At 49.4% G+C, this 22,874-nt stretch overlaps 1 protein-coding gene across 1 annotated transcript in view; it reads right to left on the bottom strand.

The window, feature by feature from the left end:
• Nucleotides 1-22,874, bottom strand: part of LOC119964246 (probable voltage-dependent R-type calcium channel subunit alpha-1E) — a 1,062,240-nt gene that overhangs the window by 191,785 nt on the left and 847,581 nt on the right. Inside the window, exon 24 of the mRNA XM_038793526.1 lies at nucleotides 18,376-18,435. Coding sequence (XP_038649454.1) covers nucleotides 18,376-18,435 — 60 coding nt within the window. The remainder of the gene's footprint in view (nucleotides 1-18,375; nucleotides 18,436-22,874) is intronic.

Raw genomic sequence — 22,874 nt, forward strand, 5'->3', positions numbered from 1 at the left:
TCATCATGGATGTCTCCAAGAAGCCTTGAACTTATTTCTTTGGCGGAGCAGTGTGTTAGTGATGACAAGCTGTTGTTCCATGTACCTTGTGAGGAGAATCCCTTTGGAGTTGCAATTTCCAATCCTTCTTTTCCGATGGTTCCTTCCTAGATTTGGGAGTCCTTTTCAACCCTGGCACTGAAGTCCACAAGGAGGATGATCTTATTTTCCTTGGAATGTTGGAGAGTATGGTGTCCAGGATGGAGTAGATGCCTTCATAGGGCTCATCATTGGCATCAAGGGTTGGAATGTAGGCACTCACGAACTTTACCTGCTGGTTCTTGGCAAGTTGTAAGCAGAGAGTCAGGAGGCATTCATTGATACCGACAGGGAGCTCAGAGAGTCTGTTGATGAGTTTGTTCTTAATGGCAAATCTAATTCCATGCCTCCCGGGCTAATATTCGAGTTTTATTCTTCAGAAGAAGGTGTAACCACCATTATCTTCCACCAGATGCCCTTCACCGGCTCGTGCAGGGCAGTGACATCAGTGTTGAAATGCATGGGTTTATGGGTACAAGGACAGTTCTCCATCAAGTCGATAGTTTTGTTCATTATCCATGAGGGCTCATACATTCCAGATTCCAAAATTCAATTTAACTCCAATTTTCTGACTGCAGGTAGATAAGCCTGCAGGATGCGGTTTCCGAGCCAGTTTGGGGATGGAACAGATTATTTTAGGCCACCTTTTCTAGCCCTTTTCCCTTGTGGGGTGAGCAGAGTGGATCCTGATGAAGGTGGTTAAGTCATGAAGAAAGCTGCCAAAGTGCTCTGCTGTTCCTATTCAAAGAGCGAGATGACTGAATCAAACTCCACCGTGTATGTGCTAGTCCGAAGCGAAGGAATTCCAAATCACACCCTCTGTCATGACTCGCTGCAGGACTTGTCTGTGCTGGTTCCCTCCAGGTAGATGTCTCATGTGGGACATCTTTTAACATGGCTATGCCATTGCACATCAACAGAGACACAGTCCTTTCCAGAGGGTAGGTCAATTTCCAGTGGGAAGGGAACTTCGACGACTGGGGAACTACCTAATGCTGCAGCCTTCATCCGCCATCGCACTTGTTGATGTCACACAAGTATCTTCTGCCTGATCCGCCATGGAGGACTTATTTTGGGTTGCGCTTTGTCTGGTTCCTCCTCTCTGACCTTACCGTCATGGGTGACCCTGCCAGAAGCTTAAGACTCCCTGCTGCATTGTTCTCGGAATCAACGGAATTCTCAAGCCTCTTCGCCAGGCCAATCCAAGAAAAGGGAGATGGATAGTACAGAGGGACCGGACATTGTGGGATGGTCGTAAAGAGGGACGGAAATTGTGTTGATGGATGGGCATACAGAGGGACTGGACATTGTGGTGAGGGATGGAGAGTGTAGCAGGGGAAATGGAGAATCTGAGGTACACATAGGACAGCAGGGAAGGGAATGCCTGGGAAGGGTTAACCTGACAATCTCTTAAACCCAAAATGTGGACACACGCAGGCATATCTGAGGTAACACATTTCCAAGCCGACAAATCGAAAACGTTCAGCCTGGCTCCAGCATGTCTGGAAAGGGCATTGGGCACCCACCCATATACTGGTATCAGGGAAATAGGGCACTCACCACCTCATGACTGGCTGATTGTCTAAAGGACGTTCCTTTGTATTGCAAATATAAGAACACAAGAACTAGGAGCAGGAGTAGGCCATATAGCCCCTCGAGCCTGCTCCGCCATTCAATGAGATCATGGCTGATCTTTTGTGGACTCAGCTCCGCTTTCCGGCCCGAACACCAGAATCCTTAAACCCTTTATTCTTCAAAAAACTATCAATCTTTATCTTAAAAACTTTTAATGAAGGAGCCTCAACTGCTTCACTGGGCAAGGAATTCCATAGATTCACAACCCTTTGCGTGAAGAAGTTCCTCCGAAGCTCAGTCCTAAATCTACATCCTCTTATTTTGAGGCTATGCCCCCTAGTTCTGCTTTCACCCGCCAGTGGAAACAACCTGCCCGCATCTATCCTATCTATTCCCTTCATAATTTTATATGTTTCTATAAGATCCCCCCGCATCCTTCTAAATTCCAACGAGTACAGTCCCAGTCTACTCAACCTCTCCTCGTAATCCAACTCCTTCAACTCTGGGATTAACCTAGTGTATGTCGCTGCACACCCTCCAGCACCAGTACGTCCTTTCTCAGGTAAGGAGACCAAAACTGAACACAATACTCCAGGTGTGGCCTCACCAACACTTTATACAATTGCAGCATAACCTCCCCAGTCTTAAACTCCATCCGTCTAGCAATGAAGGACAAAATTCCATTTGCCTTCTGAATCAACTGCTGCACCTGTAAACCAACTTTTTGCGACTCATGCACGGACACACCCATGTCTCTCTGCACAGCAGCATGTTTTAATATTTTATCATTTAAATAATAATCTCTTTTGTTGTTATTCCTACCAAAATGGATAACCTCACATTTGTCAACATTGTATTCCATCTGCCAGACCCTAGCCCATTCACTTAACCTATCCAAATCCCTCTGCAGACTTCTAGTATCCTCTGCACTTTTTGCTTTACCACTCATCTTAGTGTCGTCTGCAAACTTGGACACATTGCCCTTGGTTCCCAACTCCAAATCATCTATGTAAATTGTGAACAATTATGGGCCCAACACTGATCCCTGAGGGACACCACTAGCTTTTGATTGCCAACCAGAGAAACACCCATTAATCCCCACTCTTTGCTTTCTATTAATTAACCAATCCTCTATCCATGCTACTACTTTACCCTTAATGCCACGCATCTTTATCTTATGCAGTAAGCTTTCGTGTGGCACCTTGTCAAAAGCTTTCTGGAAATCCAGATATACCACATCCATTGGCTCCCCATTATCTACCACTCTGGTAATGTCCTCAAAGAAATTCCACTAAATTAGTTAGGCACGACCTCCCCTTTATGAACCCATGCTGCGCCTGCCCAATGGGACAATTTCCATCCAGTTGCCTCGCTATTTCTTCTTTGATGATAGATTCCAACATTTTACCCACTACCGAAGTTAAGCTCACTGGTCTATAATTACCCGGTTTCTGCCTACCTCCCTTGTTAAACAGTGGTGTCACGTTTACTAATTTCCAATCCGCCGGGACCATCCCAGAGTCTAGTGAATTTGGGTAAATTATCACTAGTGCATTTGCAATTTTCCTCGCCATCTCTTTTCGCACTCAGGGATGCATTCCATTAGGGCCAGGAGACGTGTCTACCTTTAGCCCCACTAGCTTGCCCATCACTACCTCCTTAGTGATAGCAATCATTTCAAGGTCCTCACCTTGTCATAGCCTCATTTCTATCAGTCACTGGCATGTTATTTGTGTCTTTCACTGTGAAGACCGACCCAAAAAACCTGTTCAGTTCCTCAGCCATTTCCTCATCTCCCATTATTAAATAAGAACAAAGAACAAAGAAAATTACAGCACAGTAACAGGCCCTTCGGCCCTCCCAGCCTGCGCCGATCCAGATCCTTTATCTAAACCTGTTGCCTATTTTCCAATGATCTGTCATAATATATACCAATATATCATGGAGAAAGACACACACTGATGGACACACACAGGGACCAATCAACATGTACAAACACCACAGCCAATCACCAGTTAGAATACACACACTATAAAGGCAGAGGGCACCACGGTTCCCGCTCATTCTGGGTGCTGCCTCTGAGTGTAACAGGAACTTATTCAGCCCAGCATGGACTCACAACACGTGCTGAGAGAATCAACTGGTTCGGACAAGGCTTAGGTCTCTAGTTCAAGTTAGCATTATTTAGACCCACAGTCATCGTGTGTTAGTTAGTTAGAAGTAGTTAATAAAATTGAGTTGAACCTCCATCTGCATTGGAAGTGTCTGTTCATCTCTCCAGCCTACACAAGCCAACACATCAGGATCTACTTCCCTCTGTTCCCCGCCCGTTCATATATCTGTCTAGATGCATCTTGAATGATGCTATCGTGCCCATCTTGAAATCGTGACCCCTTGTAATTGACACCCCCACTCTTGGAAAAAGCTTGTTGCTATCCACCCTGTCCATACCTCTCATAATTTTGTAGACCTCAATCAGGTTCCCCCTCAACGAAAACAATCCTAATCTACTCAACCTTTCTTCATCGCTAGAACTTTCCATACCAGGCAACATCCTGGTGAACCTCCTCTGCACCCTCTCTAAAGCATCCACATCCTTCTGGTAATGTGGCGACCAGAACTGCACGCAGTATTTCAAATGTGGCCTAACCAAAGTCATATACAACTGTAACATGACCTGCTGACTCTTGTACTCAATACCCCATTTGATGAAGGCAAGCATGCTGTATGCTTTCTTGACCACTCTATCAACCTGCATTGTCACCTTCAGGGTACAATGGACCTGAACTCCCAGATCTCTCTGTACATCAATTTTCCCCAGGACTCTTCCATTGACCATATAGTCCGCCGAATGATTAGAAGTGGAGTATGTCAATGTATCCGCGTAACTTAATCAAACTGCCGGTATCAATAATCGGTTGTACTGTAGTACTTTGAATCACTTTATATTCCTTTGAATCAGTCTACGATCCAAACAGTACAAGATGTGTAAAACAGCTTTGTGTGGGCAGAGCGACTTGGATCAAGCTGCAGTTAAAGCGGGAGAATTTTGTTCTCCCGCATGCATGTGGCATTAAAAGACGTTTTGTTAAAGTTTCATATGGTCTGAAGAACTCGACTCATTTAACTCCGCTAACAGAAAGCATAGAGGGACTCTACATTGTGGTGAGGGATGAAGAGCATCGAGGGATTGGACATGGTAGTGAAGGATGTAGAGCATTGAGGGATTGGACATGGTGGTGAGGGAGGTAGAGCATCGAGGGATTGGACATGGTGGTGAGGGATGTAGAGCATTGAGGGATTGGACATGGTGGTGAGGGAGGTAGAGCATCGAGGGATTGGACATGGTGGTGAGGGATGTAGAGCATTGAGGGATTGGACATGGTGGTGAGCGATGTAGAACATCGAGGGGTTGGACATGGTGGTGAGGGATGTAGAACATCGAGGGATTGGACATGGTGGTGAGGGATGTAGAGCATTGAGGGATTGGACATGGTGGTGAGGGATGTAGAGTTGTGATGCCATTGTGGTGAGGGATGGAGAGCATAGAGGGACTGGACATTGTGGTGAGGAATGGAGAGTATAGCAGGACTGGGCACGGTGGTGAATGATAAAGAGTATCGAGCAACTAGACATTGTGGTGAGTAAAGGAGAGTATCTAGGGGCTGGACATTGTAGTGAGGGATGGAGAGTATAGAGTGACTGGACATTGTGGTGAGTAAAGGAGAGTATTGAGGGGCTGGACATTGTAGTGAGGGATGGAGAGTATAGAGTGACTGGACATTGTGGTGAGTAAAATAGAGTATTGAGGGGCTGGACATTGTAGTGAGGGATGGAGAGTATAGAGTGACTAGACATTGTGGTGAGTAAAGGAGAGTATTGAGGGGCTGGACATTGTGGTGAGTAAAGGAGAGTATCGAGGGGCTGGACATTGTAGTGAGGGATGGAGAGTATAGAGTGACTGGACATTGTGGTGAGTAAAATAGAGTATTGAGGGGCTGGACATTGTAGTGAGGGATGGAGAGTATAGAGTGACTAGACATTGTGGTGAGTAAAGGAGAGTATTGAGGGGCTGGACATTGTGGTGAGTAAAGGAGAGTATCGAGGGGCTGGACATTGTAGTGAGGGATGGAGAGTATAGAGTGACTAGACATTGTGGTGAGTAAGGGAGAGTATCGAGGGGCCGGACATTGTGGTGAGTAAAGGAGAGTATCGAGGAGCCGGACATTGTGGCGAGGGATGGAGAGTATCGAGGGGCCAGATATTGTGGTGAGGGATGGAAAGTATTGAGAGATAGGACATAGTGGTGAGGAACGGAGAGTATAGAGGGACCAGACTCCTTGTTGAAGGATGGAAAGTATAGAGGGAAGTGACACTATGGTGAGGGATGGAGAGGACAGCAGGACCGGACATGTGGTGAGAGTTAGAGTGTATAAAAGGATGGGGCACTGTTATGAAAGATGGAGAGTATGAAGGGATTATACACTGTGGTGAGGGATGGAGAGTATAGAGGGACTGGACATTGTGGTGAGGGTTGGAGAGCATTAGAGGGACTGGTTAATCACAGCGAGGAATGGCATGTACAGAGGGATCAGAAATTGTGGTGAGAGATGAAGAGTGTAGCGGGCCAAGACATCCTGATGTGGAATGGAGAGTATAGAGTAACTGGATACTTTGGTGAGGGAGGAGTATATAGAGGGATGGACACTTTGGTGAGAGTTGGGCCGTATAGAGGGACTGGATACTGGTGAGGGATGGAGTGTATAGAGGGAAAGGCACTGTGGTGAGGGACGGAGAGTATCGAGGGACTGGATGTTAATGCACCCTGGGCGAGTGCACGGTCAGTTCCAACCCCACAAACCATGGAGTCTCAACATAACATACCGGGCAGCACAGTAGCATTGTGGATAGCACAAATGCTTCACAGCTCCAGGATCCCAGGTTCGATTCCGGCTTGGGTCACTGTCTGTGTGGAATCTGCACATCCTCCCCGTGTGTGTGTGGATTTCCTCCGGGTGCTCCGGTTTCCTCCCACAGTCCAAAGATGTGCAGGTTAGGTGGATTGGCCATGATAAATTGCCCTTAGTGTCCAAAATTGCCCTTAGTGTTGGGTAGGGTTACTGGGTTATGGGGATAGGGTGGAGGTGTTGACCTTGGGTAGGATTCTCTTTCCAAGAGCTGGTGCAGACTCGATGGGCTGAATGGCCTCCTTCTGCACTGTAGATTCTATGATTCTATAAGTGAATTAACCAATAATTTGTGTATTTTCCCCGAGATCTTTAACTCATGACTGCTCCAATGAGTTACAGGCACCAAATTTATAAGTAAACATGAACAAACTTTATTTATAACAAGAGTAAAAGATGAACATATAATGGAAATAATGGAACAATGGTCTACTGTCTTACTGGTCTAACTATTCTCAAGGCTCTGTCCCACCCTCCACCCAGACACACACAAGGCAAACATATGGTAGGGGGGTAGAGAAAGGATGAAAAATAACAGGGATTAAAAGGGTATGAGAGATCTGGGGATCTTCGCTGCTGAGGTTGAGGTACTTGTAGGTGGTGATCTCTTCAGAATGCGAGGTATTGCAAACCATTGGTGAATTTTTTTTAACAAACATTTTATTAAGGCATTTATGGTTTTATAACAACAAAAGATACAAATACAAATGTAAACATAATTCAGTGCATAACACACTCCTCAATCTCCCACTGTTCACGGCTAAACTAGCCAAAAATAACGTAACTCCACCTGCCTCCCTTTTACTCCCTAACCCCTCCCTCCCCTTTTGAATCTACTAAACGGCTGCCACCTCCGAGCGAACCTGAACATTGATCCTCTCAGGGCGAACTTAATTTTCTCAAGCCTGAGAAACCCAGCCATGTTGCTGACCCATTCTCCTGATATCGGGAGCTTCAAATCACTACACGCTAGTAAAATCCGTCTCCGAGCTAGCAGGGAGGCAAAGGCCACACATCAGCCTATCTTACCCCTTGGACTCCCGGGTCTTCCGACGCTCCAAAAATCGCCACCTCTGGACTCGGAACCACCTGCACCTTCAATACCATGGACATGACATTGGCAAATCCCTGCCAGAATCCACTGAGCTTCAGACATGCCCAGAACATGTGGACATGATTTGCGGGCCCTCCTGCACACCTGTTCTCTACCCCAAAAACCTGCTCATCCGGGCCACCGGCATGTGTGCCCGGTGGACCACCTTGAATTGTATCAGGCTGAGGCTGGCACATGATGAGGATGTATTGAATCTGCTCAGGGCATCATCCCACAGACCCGCCTCTAACTCCTTTCCCAACTCATCTTCCCATTTACGCTTTAGCTCACCTATCTGGGTTTCATCTCACTCCATAAGTTCTTTATAACTTTCCGATACCTTCCCCTCCCTCACTCCCATTCTAGAGACTACCTTGTCCTGTATCCCCTGCGACGGTAGAAGGGGAAAGGGATTTGCACAAAATCCCTCATCTGCAGATTCCCTCTCGGCAATTCAAACTCCTCTTCCAGATCCTCCAAACAGGGAAAGCTCCCATCAATAAACAGATCCCCCAGCCTCTCAATCCTCCAAAACCCCCCATCCATCCTCCCCAGTACAAACCAGTGATTACCACAAATTGGAGCTCACATCGACGCTCCCTCCACTCCCATATGCTTCAGCCACTGCCCCCAAACACTCAGGGCCGCCACTACCATTGGGCTTGTGGAGTATCGAGCCGGCGAGAACGGCAGAAGAGCCGTTACCAATGCCCCCAAACTTGTGCCCTTACATGAGGCCGCCTGCACCCGTTCCCACACCGACCCCTCCCCCACTACCCACTTCCTAATCTTAGCTATATTTGCCACCCAGTAGTAGTTCCTAAAGTTCAGCAGTGCCAACCCTCGGCTCTGCTCCAGCAACACTTTCTTTACTCGCGGGGTTTTACCCGCCCACACAAACCCAGAGATCACCGCATTCATCTGCTTACAAAAGGCCTTTGGTATAAAAATAGGAAGGCACTGGAAAACAAACAAAATCTCGGGAGAACTGTCATTTTTACCGTCTATACCCTCCCCGCCAGTGACAACGCGAGCATGTCCCACCTCCGGAAGTCGTCCTTCGTTTGCTCAACTAACCAGGCCAGCTTTAATTTGTGTAGCTGCTCCCATCTCCATGCCACCTGAATTCTCAAGTATCGAAAATTCTTTCCCACCACTTTAAACGGAACTCCCCCAGTCTCTTCTCCTGCCCTCTCATCTGGATCACAAAAATCTTGCTCTTACCCATATTCAATTTGTACCCCTTTGGACGCTCTACAGCCTAGGCAAACAACAGTGGGGAAGAGGGGCCATCCCTGCCTTGTCCCCCGGTGCAGACTAAAATAGTCCAAAGTCACCCGGTTCGTCCGCACACTCGCCACTGGTGCCTGGTACAGCACCGAACCCAGTCAATGAAGCCCTGCCCATACTTATACCATCCCAGGACCTCCCACAGATAATTCCATTCCATCCGGTCAAAGGCCTTTCTCCGCGTCCCTAGCGACCACTACCTCCACCTCCCTCCCCTCGGAGGGCATCATGATTACATTCAAAAGCCTTCCAGCATTGGTAGTTAGCTGCCTGCCTTTGACAAACCCCATCTGGTCTTCCCCTATCACCCCCGGAACACAATCCTCTATCCTCAAGGCCAGAAGTTTGGCCAGCAATTTGGCATCGACATTCAGTAGGGAGATTGGACTGTATGACCCACATTCCTCAGGTTCCTTCTCCTGCTTCAGGATCAATGATATTGAGGCCTGTGACATTGTTGGGGGAAGAACCCCCCGCTCCCTTGCCTCATTAAATCCCCTCACCAGCAGTGGGCCCAGCATCCCAGAGAACTTCTTGTAAAATTCCACTGGGTAGCCATACGGTCCCGGGGTCTTACCCAGCTCCACGTCTAATCCATCATCTACTTGTACATTCCCGATCGGAGCTCCCAACCCCTCCACCAACCTTTCCTCCACCTTCAGAAACTTCAACCTTTCTAAGAACTGCCTCATCCCCTCCACCCCAGCTGGGGGCTCCGACTCATACAGCCGACTATAAAAATCCTTAAACAACCCGTTCACCCCTGCTGGGTCCAAGACCGTGTTCCCCCCTCTGTCCTAGCTCCTTGCCGCCTCCCTTTTCCTGAGCTGGTGTGATAGAATCCTACTGGCCTTCGCACCATAGTCATATATCGCCCCTCTCCCCTTCCTCAACTGCCCCACCGCCTTCCCTGTGGATATCAGACTAAACTCCATCTGCAGCTTCTGCCGCTCCTTCAACAACCCTGCCTCCTTGGCTTCAGAATACCTTCTATCCATCTGGAGTATCTCCCTAACTAGCCTATCTACCTCTGCCTGCTCCACCTTCTCCCTATGAGCCCGTATCAAAATTAGCTCCCCCGCTAACCACTGCCTTCAGCGCCTCCCACACCATCGCTGCCAAAACCACCCCAATATCATTTATCTCCAAATAATTCTGGATAGCCTCCCTCACACCCCCTCATCCGCTAACAGTCCTACATCCAGTCTCCATTGCGGGTGCTGATCCCCCTCCTTGCTCACCCGTAAATCCACCCAGTGTGGGTGTGGTGAATGAGATTCACACGGCATTATAGTTACCAATGTCACTCTGTTCCAAGTATATACATGCATCAATATTGTAAGTGCAGTTGCACTGCCTGACCACCAGGGGGAGTAGCTCTGGGAGTACTCGAGAGTTTGTACTGGGCTCCCCCCTTGGCTCCTCCCAGAACTCCTCCCCCTGGAGCTGCTTAATAAGGATCCGTGCCACAGAGTCAGCCAGCCAGTTCACCGAAAGTTCAATGGCTAACAGGCTGGCTCTGTTGTAAGTATATTAAAACCGCTATTCTAATCCTACAAGCACGTGTCCGTAGAATTGATGGTTCCATCAATTTAATATACTTACGAAACAGTCGAAGTAAATCATGGAAGCAACTCTCAAGCCCGGACGCCTAGAACTCGACCCGCAGGGTGCAGAGGCTAAGGAAATGTTTTCCCACTGGCTGAGATGATTTAAGGCCTAACTGGCAGAAGCCAGCACCGCTGGAACAACGGAGGAACAAAAACTCAGCCTACTGCACGCGAGGGTAAGCCACAGAATCTCCACACAGCTAAATCCGGCCGGTTCTTACACCACAGCGCTGGTGATATTGGACAAAATGTACGTTAGGCCCATTAACGAGGTTTATGCACGCCATACGACTCGCCGTCAGCGGCCTACAGAAACGCTAGCTGAGTTTGTACGGGAACTGAACAATCTTTCTAATGACTGTAATTATCAAGCCGTTACCGCGGCTGAACATAGGGAGCTTGTTGTGCGGGACGTTTTCGTAGCGGGCCTTAGATCTAACTATGTGCACCAAAGACTGCTAGAAAAGGGGGCCCAGGACTTAGATACTACTGTGGAGGCTGCTACCACTATGGAAGTCTCCATCCGCAGCCTCACGTCATTTCCCGCGGACCCCGCGACCTCATCGTGGACCCCTGACCAACAATCCCCCCAGGCCTGTGCCGCACGGCCCCCCAGCTACCACGCTGCCAAAGCCAGTTACTCTGCTGCCCCAGCCAGCTACTCAGCAGCTCCAACCAGTTACTCAGCTGTCCCAGCCTGCCATTTCTGTGGCCAAAGCCAGCACCCGCGGCAGCACTGTCCAGCCCGATCCGCGACCTGCAGCAGCTGCGGGAAGAAAGGCCACTATGCCAGAGTGCGCCTCGCGAAAAGGGCCCCAGTTTTTAACTCCCCAGTAGAGGGAACAAATCGCTCCCAACACCAGAGGGCCCGCGGGGCCCGAAACGCTGCGGCCTACACCCCGACGCCGCCCCCTCCCACCATGTGCGATCCATGGGCGCCGCCATCTTGGCAAACCCCTACCATGCGGCCGACCACGTGCGACACATGGGGGCCGCCATCTTCCTCGCCGCTCACCACGTGCGATCCACGGGCCCCATCTGCATTGGCATGCTCAGAAAGCTCATCTGAAGACTACGACTTCCCCGGGCACTCATCACGTGGCCCGCAACTCAGCGCAGCGATCCTGCATCAAGCTCGCCAGAACGTACTGGCATCTACTCGACCGGACGTCCACTCGGAAGACTACGACCTTCCCGGGCACTCATCACGCGGCCCGCAACTCAACGCGGTCACCCTAGATCAATCCCGCCCCAAGCACCTATGAAGTTCGATGGCGGAGGTCCAGATCAACGGGTACAGCACGCCATGCCTCTTTGACCCCAGGAGCACCGAGAGCTTTATACACCCAGAGCTGGTAAGATGCTGTTCGCTTCCTATTTTTCCTGTGAGCCAAACTATCGCCCTCACTTCGGGCTCCCACTCAGTCCAAATCCAAGGACGCACCGTCGCTACACTCACGAGGCGCTAGTTATTCAAAAGTTAAACTTTACGTCCTGCCTGACCTGTGCGCGCCAATCTTATTAGGCCTGGATTTCCAGTGCAACCTCAAGAGCCTCACCCTCAGCTTCGGCGGGCCTCTGCCCCCACTCACTATCTGCAGCCTAGCCACACTGCGCATCGCCCCACCTCCTCTCTTCGCCAATCTCACTCCAGATTGCAAACCAATAGCTACTCGCAGCAAGCGATACAGCCTACAGGATAGGGTCTTTATCCGATCGGAGGTCCAAAGGCTGCTCAGTGAGGGGATCATAGAGGCCAGTAATAGTCCCTGGAGAGCTCAGGTGGTGGTCGTCAAGACCGGGGAAAAGTTTTGCATGGTCGTCAACTATAACCAGACCATAAATCGCTTTACGCTCCTAGACACGTATCCCCTCCCCAGAATTACAGACATGGTTAACCAGATCGCCCAATATCGGCTATTTTCCACGGTGGATCTGAAGTCTGCATACCACCAGCTCCCAATCCGCCAGGTGGACCGCCACTACACGGCGTTCGAGGCCGATGGCCGCCTCTTCCATTTCCTCCGGGTTCCCTTCAGCATCACTAACGGGGTTTCGGTGTTCCAACGAGCAATGGACCGAATGGTAGACCAGTATGGGCTGCGGGCCACGTTTCCGTATCTGGACAATGTTACCATCTGCGGCTATGACCAGCAGGACCAGGACGCCAACCTCCACCATTTTCTCCAGACGGCACAGAAATTAAACCTCACTTATAACAAGGAGAAATGCTTTTTCCGCACAAACAGACTGGCCATCCTCGGCTAATTCGTGGAGAATGGAGTCCTGGGCCCAGACCCGGACTGCACTCCCACTCCCTCATGACCCCAAGGCCCTCAAACTGTGCTTGGGGTTCTTTTCATACTACGCCCAGTGGGTCCTTCAATATGCGGACAAAGCCCGCCCACTCTTTCAGGCCACACGATTTCCCCTGTCTGCCGAGGCGCGCCAGGCCTTCAGCTGCATCAAGGAGGACATCGCCAAAGCAGCCATGCGGGCGGTGGATGAATCCTCCCCCTTTCAGGTTGGGAGCGACGCCTCAGAGGTAGCTCTAGCAGCCACTTTAAATCAGGCAGGGAGACCCGTTGCATTTTTCTCCCGTACCCTATCCGCTTCAGAACTCCGACACTCCTCTGTCGAGAAGGAAGCACAAGCCATCGTGGAGGCTGTTCATCACTGGAGGCACTACCTCGCAGGTAGGAGGTTCACCCTCATCACTGACCAACGATTGGTTGCCTTTATGTTTGACAACTCGCAAAGGGGCAAAATAAAAAATGATAAAACCCTTTGGTGGCGGATCGAACTCTCCACCTATAGTTACGATATCAAATATCGACCGGGGAAGCTCAAAGAGCCCTCGGATGCCCTATCCCGCGGGACATGTGCCAGCGTGCAGATCAGCCATCTGAAAACCGTCCACGTTGACCTCTGCCATCCAGGGGTCACCCGGCTCGCCCACTACATCAGAGCCCGAAACCTGCCTTTCTCCAACGAGGAGGTAAAAGCGGTCACCAGGGACTGCCCGATCTGTGCGGAGTGCAAACCGCACTTCTATAGACCAGACAGGGCCCACCTGGTCAAGGCTTCTAGGCCCTTTGAACGCCTTGCGATCGATTTCAAAGGGCCACTCCCCTCCACTAACAAGAACATTTATTTCCTCAACATCATCGATGAGTTCTCTCGATTCCCTTTTGCCATTCCGTGCCCCGACATGACCTCCCACACAGCCATTAGGGCCCTGCATAGTGTCTTCACCCTGTTCAGTTTCCCCAGCTACGTGCACAGCGACTGGAGTTCGTCCTTTATGAGCCACGAGCTGCGTCAGCACCTGCCCGACAAGGGCATTGCCTCGAGCAGGACTACCAGCTACAACCCCAGGGGGAACGGGCAGGTGAAGAGGGAGAACGCGACGGTCTGGAAGACCGCCCTACTGACCCTCCGGTCTAAAAAACTCCAAGTCTCCCAATGGCAAGAAGTCCTCCCAGACGCGCTCCACGCAATTAGATCCCTCCTCTGTACAGCGACAAATCAAACCCCTCACGAGCGGCTCTTTATTTTTTCAGAGGGGCACTACCACGGTGGCCTCACTTCCGGCGTGGCTGAGGACACCAAGCCCGGTCCTCCTGAGGAAGCACGTCAGGGGGCACAAAACTGACCCACTTGTCGAAAAGGTGCGCCTCCTCCATTCCAACCCCCAGTACGTATTTGTGGAGTTCCCGGAAGGTCGCAAGGACACAGTATCCCTTCGGGACCTGGCACCCGCTGGATCCAGCCCCCCCCACCCCCACTGATGAACCCCTTACCCCGTTCCCTGTGCTGCTGCCCCATCGTGCCCCCGATTCCGCAAGCTCGCCCCACCTGTTCCACGCGCCAGCACCAGCTCGCCCCCAGCGCCCCCAGTCTCCGGTCGAGCCAGAGGTGTATGAAGTTTGGACGAGACCCGCCCCGGAGTCTGCCATCGTACCCCAGCTCTCAACACCCACCCAGTCACCGCAAGAGGCTGCAACCCCGGTGCTCCGCAGATCGAGACTAACTCTGTGAGCCACCGCCCCCGCCGGACTCGATTTTTTTCACAGGGGGTGAATGTGGTGAATGTGATTCACACGGCATTATAGTTACCAATGTCACTCTGTTCCAAGTATATACATGCATCAATATTGTTAGTGCAGTTGCACTACCTGACCACCAGGGGGAGTAGCTCTGGGAGTACTCGAGAGTTTGCACTGGGCTCCCCCCTTGGCTCCGCCCAGAACTCCTCCCCTTGGAGCTGCTGTATAAAGATCCATGCCACAGAGTCAGCCAGCCAGCCCACCGAAAGTTCAACGGCTAACAGGCTGGCTCTGTTGTAAGTATATTAAAACAGCTATTCTAATCCTACAAGCACGTGTCCGTAGAATTGAAGGTTCCATCAGTGGGGCATGGTCCGACAGAACAATCGGCGAATACTCGCCATCTACCAGCAAAGCCCTAATCAAAATGAGAAAATCAATCCGGGGGTACACTTTCTGTACATAAAAGAAAACTCCTTCCCTCTTGGCCGTCCGAACCTCCATGGATATACCCCTCCCATCTGCTCCATAAACCGTTTTAGTTCCTTCCCTTGCAGCTGGCACCCTCCCTGTCCTTGAACTCGACCGATCCAACCTCGCATTAATGATCGTATTAAAGTTCCCCGCCATAAACTCTGCATCGTCCCAGTTTGGTGCGTAAATATTCACTAATACCACCGGCATCCTCTCCAGCTTCCCACTCACCATAACATACCTAACCACACCCCCCACCCCCGAGTCTGCCACTATATTCCCTACCTCAATGACACCTGCTTATTGATCACAAACCCTCTATTTTAGAGTCTAGCCCCAAATGAATTATCTGCCCAACCCAAGCCTTCCTCAGCCTAGGCTGATCCACTACCCTCAAGTACGTCTCCTGTAGCATTGCCACGTCCACCTTCAAATTCATCAAATGCGCAAACACGCGAGCCCGCTTGACCAGCCCGTTCAGTCCTCTCACGTTCCAAGTGATCAGCCTGGTCGGGGGGCACAATCCCCTCTCCCCCGCCGATCAGCCATCAGCCTTCTTAGGCCAGCTTCCAGCCCGCGTCCCACGCCTCGTCAGATCTTCCCTCGGGTGTTCACCATCATCGACCTTCAATTTGTCTCCAAGCCCCAGTCCCTCCTCTGTCAGCAGAACAATTCACCCCCTCCTTCCCCTCCTCCCACCCATGGCAAAATAGAAATCTTAACACCCCACAACAAACTGATCACCTGCTCGCACTCCACTATGCACTTCCGTGAGCTAGCCTGCCCAGCTAGCCTGGTAGCCCCTGCCCATGGCGCCAAGCATCCAAACCCCCACTGATCTACTCCCCCCTCGCTTAAACATACATATGCGAAACATTACAGTCCCCAACAACACAAAGAAGAAAACCTCCCCCACACACAAGAACAAAGTTAACCCACACATGCAAAATTGAGCAACAGTCCAAAAATGGGTACAAAAACAATAAATACAGAACCCAAAGAGAAACAAAATTTAACAGCATCGGTTCAGAATTACCCAGCCCAAATTCAATGTCCTCCATCGCCTGCCAGTCTCCTGTCTTTAACAAAGTTCACCGCCTCCTCCGGCGATCCAAAATAAAGTTCTTGACCCTCGTAAGTGACCCACAAATGAGCTGGGTACAGCATACCGAACTTCATCCCCTTCTTGAAGAGGGCCGATTTAACTTTATTGAAGTTCGCCCTTCTTTTGGCCAGTTCCGCCCTCAAGTCCTGGTAAATGCACAGCTCGTTATCTTCCCATTTGCAGCTCTTCGGCTGCCTGGCGCACCTCAAGATCTGCTCTTTATCCAGGAACCTGTGCATTCGTACCACCATCACCCTTGGCGGCTCATTCATCTGCGGCTTCCACATAAGCGCTCTGTGCACCCTGTCCACCTCCAAGAGCCGAGTAAATGCACCTTCCTCCAGCAGCTTCTCGAACATACGTGCCTCAAAAGCCCCTGCGTCCGATCCCTTGCTGCCCATTAGAAGGCCAATGATCCTCAGGTGCTGCCTGCGCGACCTGTTCTCTCCAGATTCTCCACTTTCTCTTGCAGCCTTTTCTGGTGGTCCCTCATCAGCCTTAACTCCGTCGCCATCGCGGTTAGCTGGCCCTCGTGCTCAGCCACTGCCCCTTCCACCTTCTGGATCACCTGGCCCTGGGCTTCCAAACTTTGCTCCACCCGGTCAATCCCCATCTTAATCGGGTCCAGGTACTCTTGTCTTTGCTTAGCAAAGCTCTCCTGAAGGAATTCAACCAGCTGCTCCCTTGACCACTGGGCCGACAACCCCAGGCCCCGCCAAATGTTTCTGTTCTGCAGATTCCACTCCCTACTTTGCCCAACGATCTCTCGTTTTCAGACTACTTCTGGTTCACAAATCCATACACTGGTGGGGACTTCTCCTTACCTCGCCAATCTCCTATTTTGCTGATCAAATCCCCCATAAGTCGGGGAGAAAGGGTCTCGAAGGTTCACCATGAGCAGGAGCTACAAATAAGCGACCACTCACTCCATGGCCGCCACCGGAAGTCCGAGGTTGAATTTTTTAAGGACTACTATCCATTAGAACTCCCAGACTATAAGTCTTCCTCTAGGGAATTGACTTCACATTGGAGATTAAGGTCTGTGCAATTCTATCATGCAATCACCAAAGGGACTCTCAGTCTCCCTGAGATATTACTGGAGTTTTCTGCCTGAGAATTTACAGCAGGTTTTACACACACTCTGCTTGGCTGGCCTGGATTTTGGCTGTTTCGTGAAGAGAGTTCTCAGACTGGGCTTTTCCCAGCCATTCAAACAGGGGATTTAACTGTTACAGACCTGGTGGGGGATCCTGCTCACAGCCTGTCAAACCAGTAGTTCCCTTCACAGATCTGGCTACTGCCGGAAGTCATTTAAATAGGAGTTCCTTCACAAATGGCTGGGAGCCTCTTAAATCGCCTGGCAGAGAGAAAGTTGAGAGAGGGAGCCTTAAAACTGCTTCGGGCTTAAATCTTTCACAGAACTAACAAAATTAAGCTTGCTGCTCCTGTTCCAGACGTTTCCGAAAAGCTCCACCAATACCAAACAAGAATCGGTCCAAGGCCCAAATTTCAAATGAGTTGATTGGCTGCTTGCCAGGTCCATGACATCACAGCTAAGCCACAAAGCATACTGAATCAGAGGGGATCTGCAGGTTATGTCCACATAGCAGCTCGTAGTGGGGGGGTTCAGTTCAAAACCAAAAATTTGGTGACTTTAAAACCAGCCAGCAGGACAGACATTAAATGAGAAACACGAAACAGAAAAGCATTTAGCAAATTCCTTGCATGGATATTGTGCTGAGGGATCAAAAGTATAAAGGAACTAGACATTGTGGTGGGGGATGAAGAGTATAGAGCGACCGGACATTGTGGTGAGTGATGGAGAATATAGAGGTAGAATATGATGGAGAGGTAGAAAGTGATGGAGAATATAGAGAATACAGAGTTCTTTGTTCTTCTTTGTCTTTGCACCAGACATTGTGGTGAGGGTTGGAGAGTATAGAGGGACTGGACATCTTAATGGGGGCTGGAGTTAATAGCGAGATCCGACACTGGTGAAAAAAAGGTAGTTTGCGTCTGGAATGTTGGGCACATTAAATATTTATATTTTGTCCATAGGTGTTGTGAATGTAGGTAGGCAAAATTATTAGACAAAGGGGAGGTAAGATAAGAGTTCAGTCATGAAATATTTTACCTTGATCACCATCTCAAAAGTGAAGACCCCGGTGAACACATAGTCAAAGTACTTGAGCACCTGAGAGAGAATGAGAGAGACGGTCAGTGAACACGACTCCTTGTCAGAAAACACATGATTTTAACTTTTTTTTCTGTTTCTCCTTTCTGCCCGTCCTCTACTTCCCAAACATTGGGGCAAGTGGTCTAACTGAGCTCTGCTGTTTCTGAACTATTTCCCAGGATACCTGTAGATACCTGCACCTTCTCATTTTCTCTCCTGTCTCTAAGTGGGTCAACCTCATGCCGTCCCAATATTCAAATCAAAACAAACCACTCAATATGAGTGTTGTGTTCTATGGCTCCGCAATCATGAAGACACACATAGAACATAGAAGGGCAGGACGGTAGCATTGTGGATAGCACAATCGCTTCACAGCTCCAGGGTCCCAGGTTCGATTCCGGCTTGGGTCACTGTCTGTGTGGAGTCTGCACATCCTCCCCGTGTGTGCGTGGGTTTCCTCCGGGTGCTCCGGTTTCCTCCCACAGTCCAAAGATGTGCGGGTTAGGTGGATTGGACATGATAAATTGCCTTAGTGTCCAAAAATTGCCCTTAGTGTTGGGTGGGGTTACTGAGTTATGGGGATAGGGTGGAGGTGTTGACCTTGGGTAGGGTGCTCTTTCCAAGAGCCGGTGCAGACTCGATGGGCCGAATGGCCTCCTTGTGCACTGTAAATTCTATGTAAAAGAACATGAGTGCGTGGTTGTAACAAATATTTATTCTTAACACGTGGGGAGGTAACGAACAAACTTATATATAGGCGATTATATCTCAGTTACTGTAGAGCTAAGGAGAGATGCAACTGTCTTGTTGTTCGTCCTGCTACCAAGTGCCCCATTACGTCCGTCCCCCAATATAAATTACTATTTTTAAGTCGTCCCCAATATAAGTTACTATTTAAAAAATTTGACTTAGATTACGATTTTTAAGTTGATTTGAATTACTTTTTAAAAATGTTTTAAATCTCACTTAAATAACTATTTTGGGTTGATTTAAATGACTATTTTTAAGTTGATTTAAATAATTTTTATATTTTAATTAAATAACTTTTTTAATTTCAATTAAATAACTTTAATTTGTTGTCAGATCAAGCAAGATAAATACTCAGGGATAAAGCTAATTTTAAGGGTCCTGGGGGAGGGGGGGGGGCGTGAGGCGATCTGGCCCCGGGGGGTGCCCCCACGGTGGCCTGGCCCGCGGTCAGGGCCCACCGATCGGCGGGCGGGCCTCTTTTCCTTCCGCCTGCGCCATGGTCTTCACCACGGCGGAGGCGGACGTGACCCGCTCCCCTGCGCATGCACCGGGATGATGGGTTAGGCCCGTGCAAACCACTCCGGCACAGGCCTAGCCCCTCAATGTGAGGGCTTGGTCCTCCACACCTTTGGGGCGGCCCGACACCGGAGTGGTTCACGCCACTCCATCACGCCGGGACCCCCCCACCCCGCCGGGTAGGGGAGAACCCCGGCCGTGGTCTGCTCGACTTGCTCCATGTGGCAGTTTGGGGACAGTTCCAGCCCCCAGGGTCAGCATGTGTGCAGGAAGTGTCTCCAGTTACAGCTCCTGGAACCTGGAGTTTCAGAGCTGGAGTGGCGGCTAGAGACACTGTGGAGCATCCACGAGTCGGAGAGTATCAGGGATAGCACGTACAGAGAGGTGGTCACACCGCAGGCTCAGACTCCGCAGGCAGGAAGGGAATGGATGACCACCAGAGAGAGCGAGGCAGGTAGTGCAGGAATCTCCTGTGGCCATTCCCCTGCAGAACAGATATACCGCTTTGGATACTGTTGAGGGGAATGGCCTCTCAGGGGAAAACTGCAACAGCCAAACTCGTGGCACCACGGTTGGTTCTGCTGCATAGGGGAAGGGTAATAAGTGTGACAGTGCAATGGTTATAGGGGATTCAATTGTAAGGGGAATAGACAGGTGTTTCTGTGCCCGCAAACGAGACTCCAGGATGGTGTGTTGCCTCCCTGGTCCTCGGGTCAAGGATGTTTCGGAGTGGGTAGAGGACATTCTGGAGGAGGAGGGTGAACCGCCAGTGGTTGTGGTACACATCGGTACAAACGGCATAGGTAAAAAAAGGGATGAGGTCCTAAAAGCAGAATACACGGAGCTAGGAAGGAAGTTAAGAAATCGGATATCAAAGTTAGTGATCTCAGGATTACTACCGGTGCCAGGTGTTAGTCAGAGTAGAAATGACAGGATATATAGGATGAATACGTGGCTGAAGGGATGGTGTCATGGGAAGGGTTTCAGATTCCAGGGGCATTGGGACCGGTTCTGGGGGAGGTGGGACCACTACAAACTGGACGGGTTACACCTGGGCAGGACTGGAACTGATGTCCCAGGGGGCCTATTTGCTAGAGCGGTTGGGGAGTGTTTAAACGAATGTGGCAGGGGAATGGAAACCGATGCAGGGAGTCAGAATGTAGTCAAACAGGGACAGAAACAAAAGGCAGTAAGGGGGAAAGTGTAAGGCACAGAAGCCATAGTCAAAAATCAAAAAGGGCGACAGTACAAGGTACAGTGACTGAGGGGAGCTCAGTGAATAGGCCCAGTAATACTAAAAGGAATAAAACGGGAAGTGAAAACATTAATGGAAAGTGACGCGGCAGGTTGTTACATGAAGATATGGGTTCAACAACAAGGAAAATTAGGAGAAAGGTTAAGAGGAAAGATAACTTAGGAGAGGTTACTGATCAAGGTGTTAAGATTCAAAACAGAGGTATAAAAGCCAACATAAGTGTACTTTACCTGAAGGCTCGTAGTATTCGGAATAAGGTAAATGAGATGGCGCAAATCATGGTGAATGACTATGATTTAGTGGCCATTACTGAAACATGGTTAAAGGATAGTCACGACGGGGAGTTAAATATCCAAGGGTATCAAACTATTCGGAAGGACAGAGTGGATGGTAAGGGAGGTGGTGTAGCTCTGTTATTTAAGGATGACATCCGGGCAATAGTAAGGGATGACATTGGTGCTATGGAGGATAAGGTTGAATCCATTTGGGTGGAAATCAGGAATAGTAAGGCGAAAAAGTCACTGATAGGAGTAGTCTATAGGCAACCAAATAGTAACAGTATGGTGGGGTGGGCAATAAACAAAGAAATAACTGATGCATGTCGAAATAGTACAGCAGTTATCATGGGGGATTTTAATCTACATGTCGATTGGTTTAACCAGGTCGGTTAAGGCAGCCTTGAGGAGGAGTTTATAGAATGTATCCGCGATAGTTTCCCAGAACAGTATGTAATGGAACCTACGAGGGAACAAGCGGTCCTAAATCTGGTCCTGTGTAATGAGACAGGATTGATTAATGATCTCATAGTTAGGGATCCTCTCGGAAGGAGCAATCACAATATGGTGGAATTTAAAATACAGATGGAGGGTGAGAAGGTAAAATCAAACACTAGTGTTTTGTGCTTAAACAAAGGAGATTACAATAGGATGAGAGAAGAGCTAGCTAAGGTAGACTGGGAGCAAAGACTTTATGGTGAAACAGTTGAGGAACAGTGGAGAACCTTTTAAGTGATTTTTCACAGTGCTTTGGAAAGTTTTATACCAACAAAAAGGAAGGAAGGTAGAAAGAGGGAAAATCGACCATGGATATCTAAGGAAATAAGGGAGAGTATCAAATTGAAGGAAAAAGCATACAAAGTGGCAAAGATTAGTCATGATGTGGAGATGCTGGCGTTGGACTGGGGTGAGCACAGCAAGAAGTCTTATAACACGAGGTTAAAGTCTAACAGGTTTGTTTCAAACACTAGCTTTTGGAGCACTGCTCCTACCTCAGGTGAATGAATAGCTATGTTCCAGAAACTTACATATATAGACAAATTCAAAGATGCCAGACAATGCTTAGAATGTGATTATTTGCAGGTAATCAAGTCTTTACAGATCCAGAGATAGGGGTACCCCAGGTGTGAATTGTCTTAAGCCAGGACAGTTGGTAGGATTTCGCAAACCCAGGCCAGATGGTGGGGGATGAATGTAATGCGACATGAATCCCAGGTCCCGCATTCATGTGTGCAGAACTTGGCTATAAGTTTCTGCTCGGTGATTCTGTGTTGTCGCACATCCTGAAGGCCGCCTTGGAGAACACTTACCCGGAGATCAGATGCTGAATGCCCTTGACTGCTGAAGTGTTCCCCGACTGGAAGGGAACATTCCTGCCTGGTGATTGTCGCGCAATGTCCGTTCATTCGTTGTCGCAGCATCTGCATGGTCTCGCCAATGTACCGCGGTACATACTCGTGCGACTCGGCCAACATTGTCTACGTCATGCGCTGCAGGAAAGGATGTCCCGCAGCATGGTGCATTGGCAAGAGACAATACATGGGGCAATTCACACCTCTTTAACCTGGGGTACCCCATCTCTGGATCTGTAAAGACTTGATTACCTGCAAATGCTCGCACTCTAAGCATTGTCTGGCACCTTTGAATTTGTCGATATATAT

This window comes from Scyliorhinus canicula, chromosome 4 (genome assembly GCF_902713615.1).
Source record: "Scyliorhinus canicula chromosome 4, sScyCan1.1, whole genome shotgun sequence".
Taxonomy (NCBI): domain Eukaryota; kingdom Metazoa; phylum Chordata; class Chondrichthyes; order Carcharhiniformes; family Scyliorhinidae; genus Scyliorhinus; species Scyliorhinus canicula.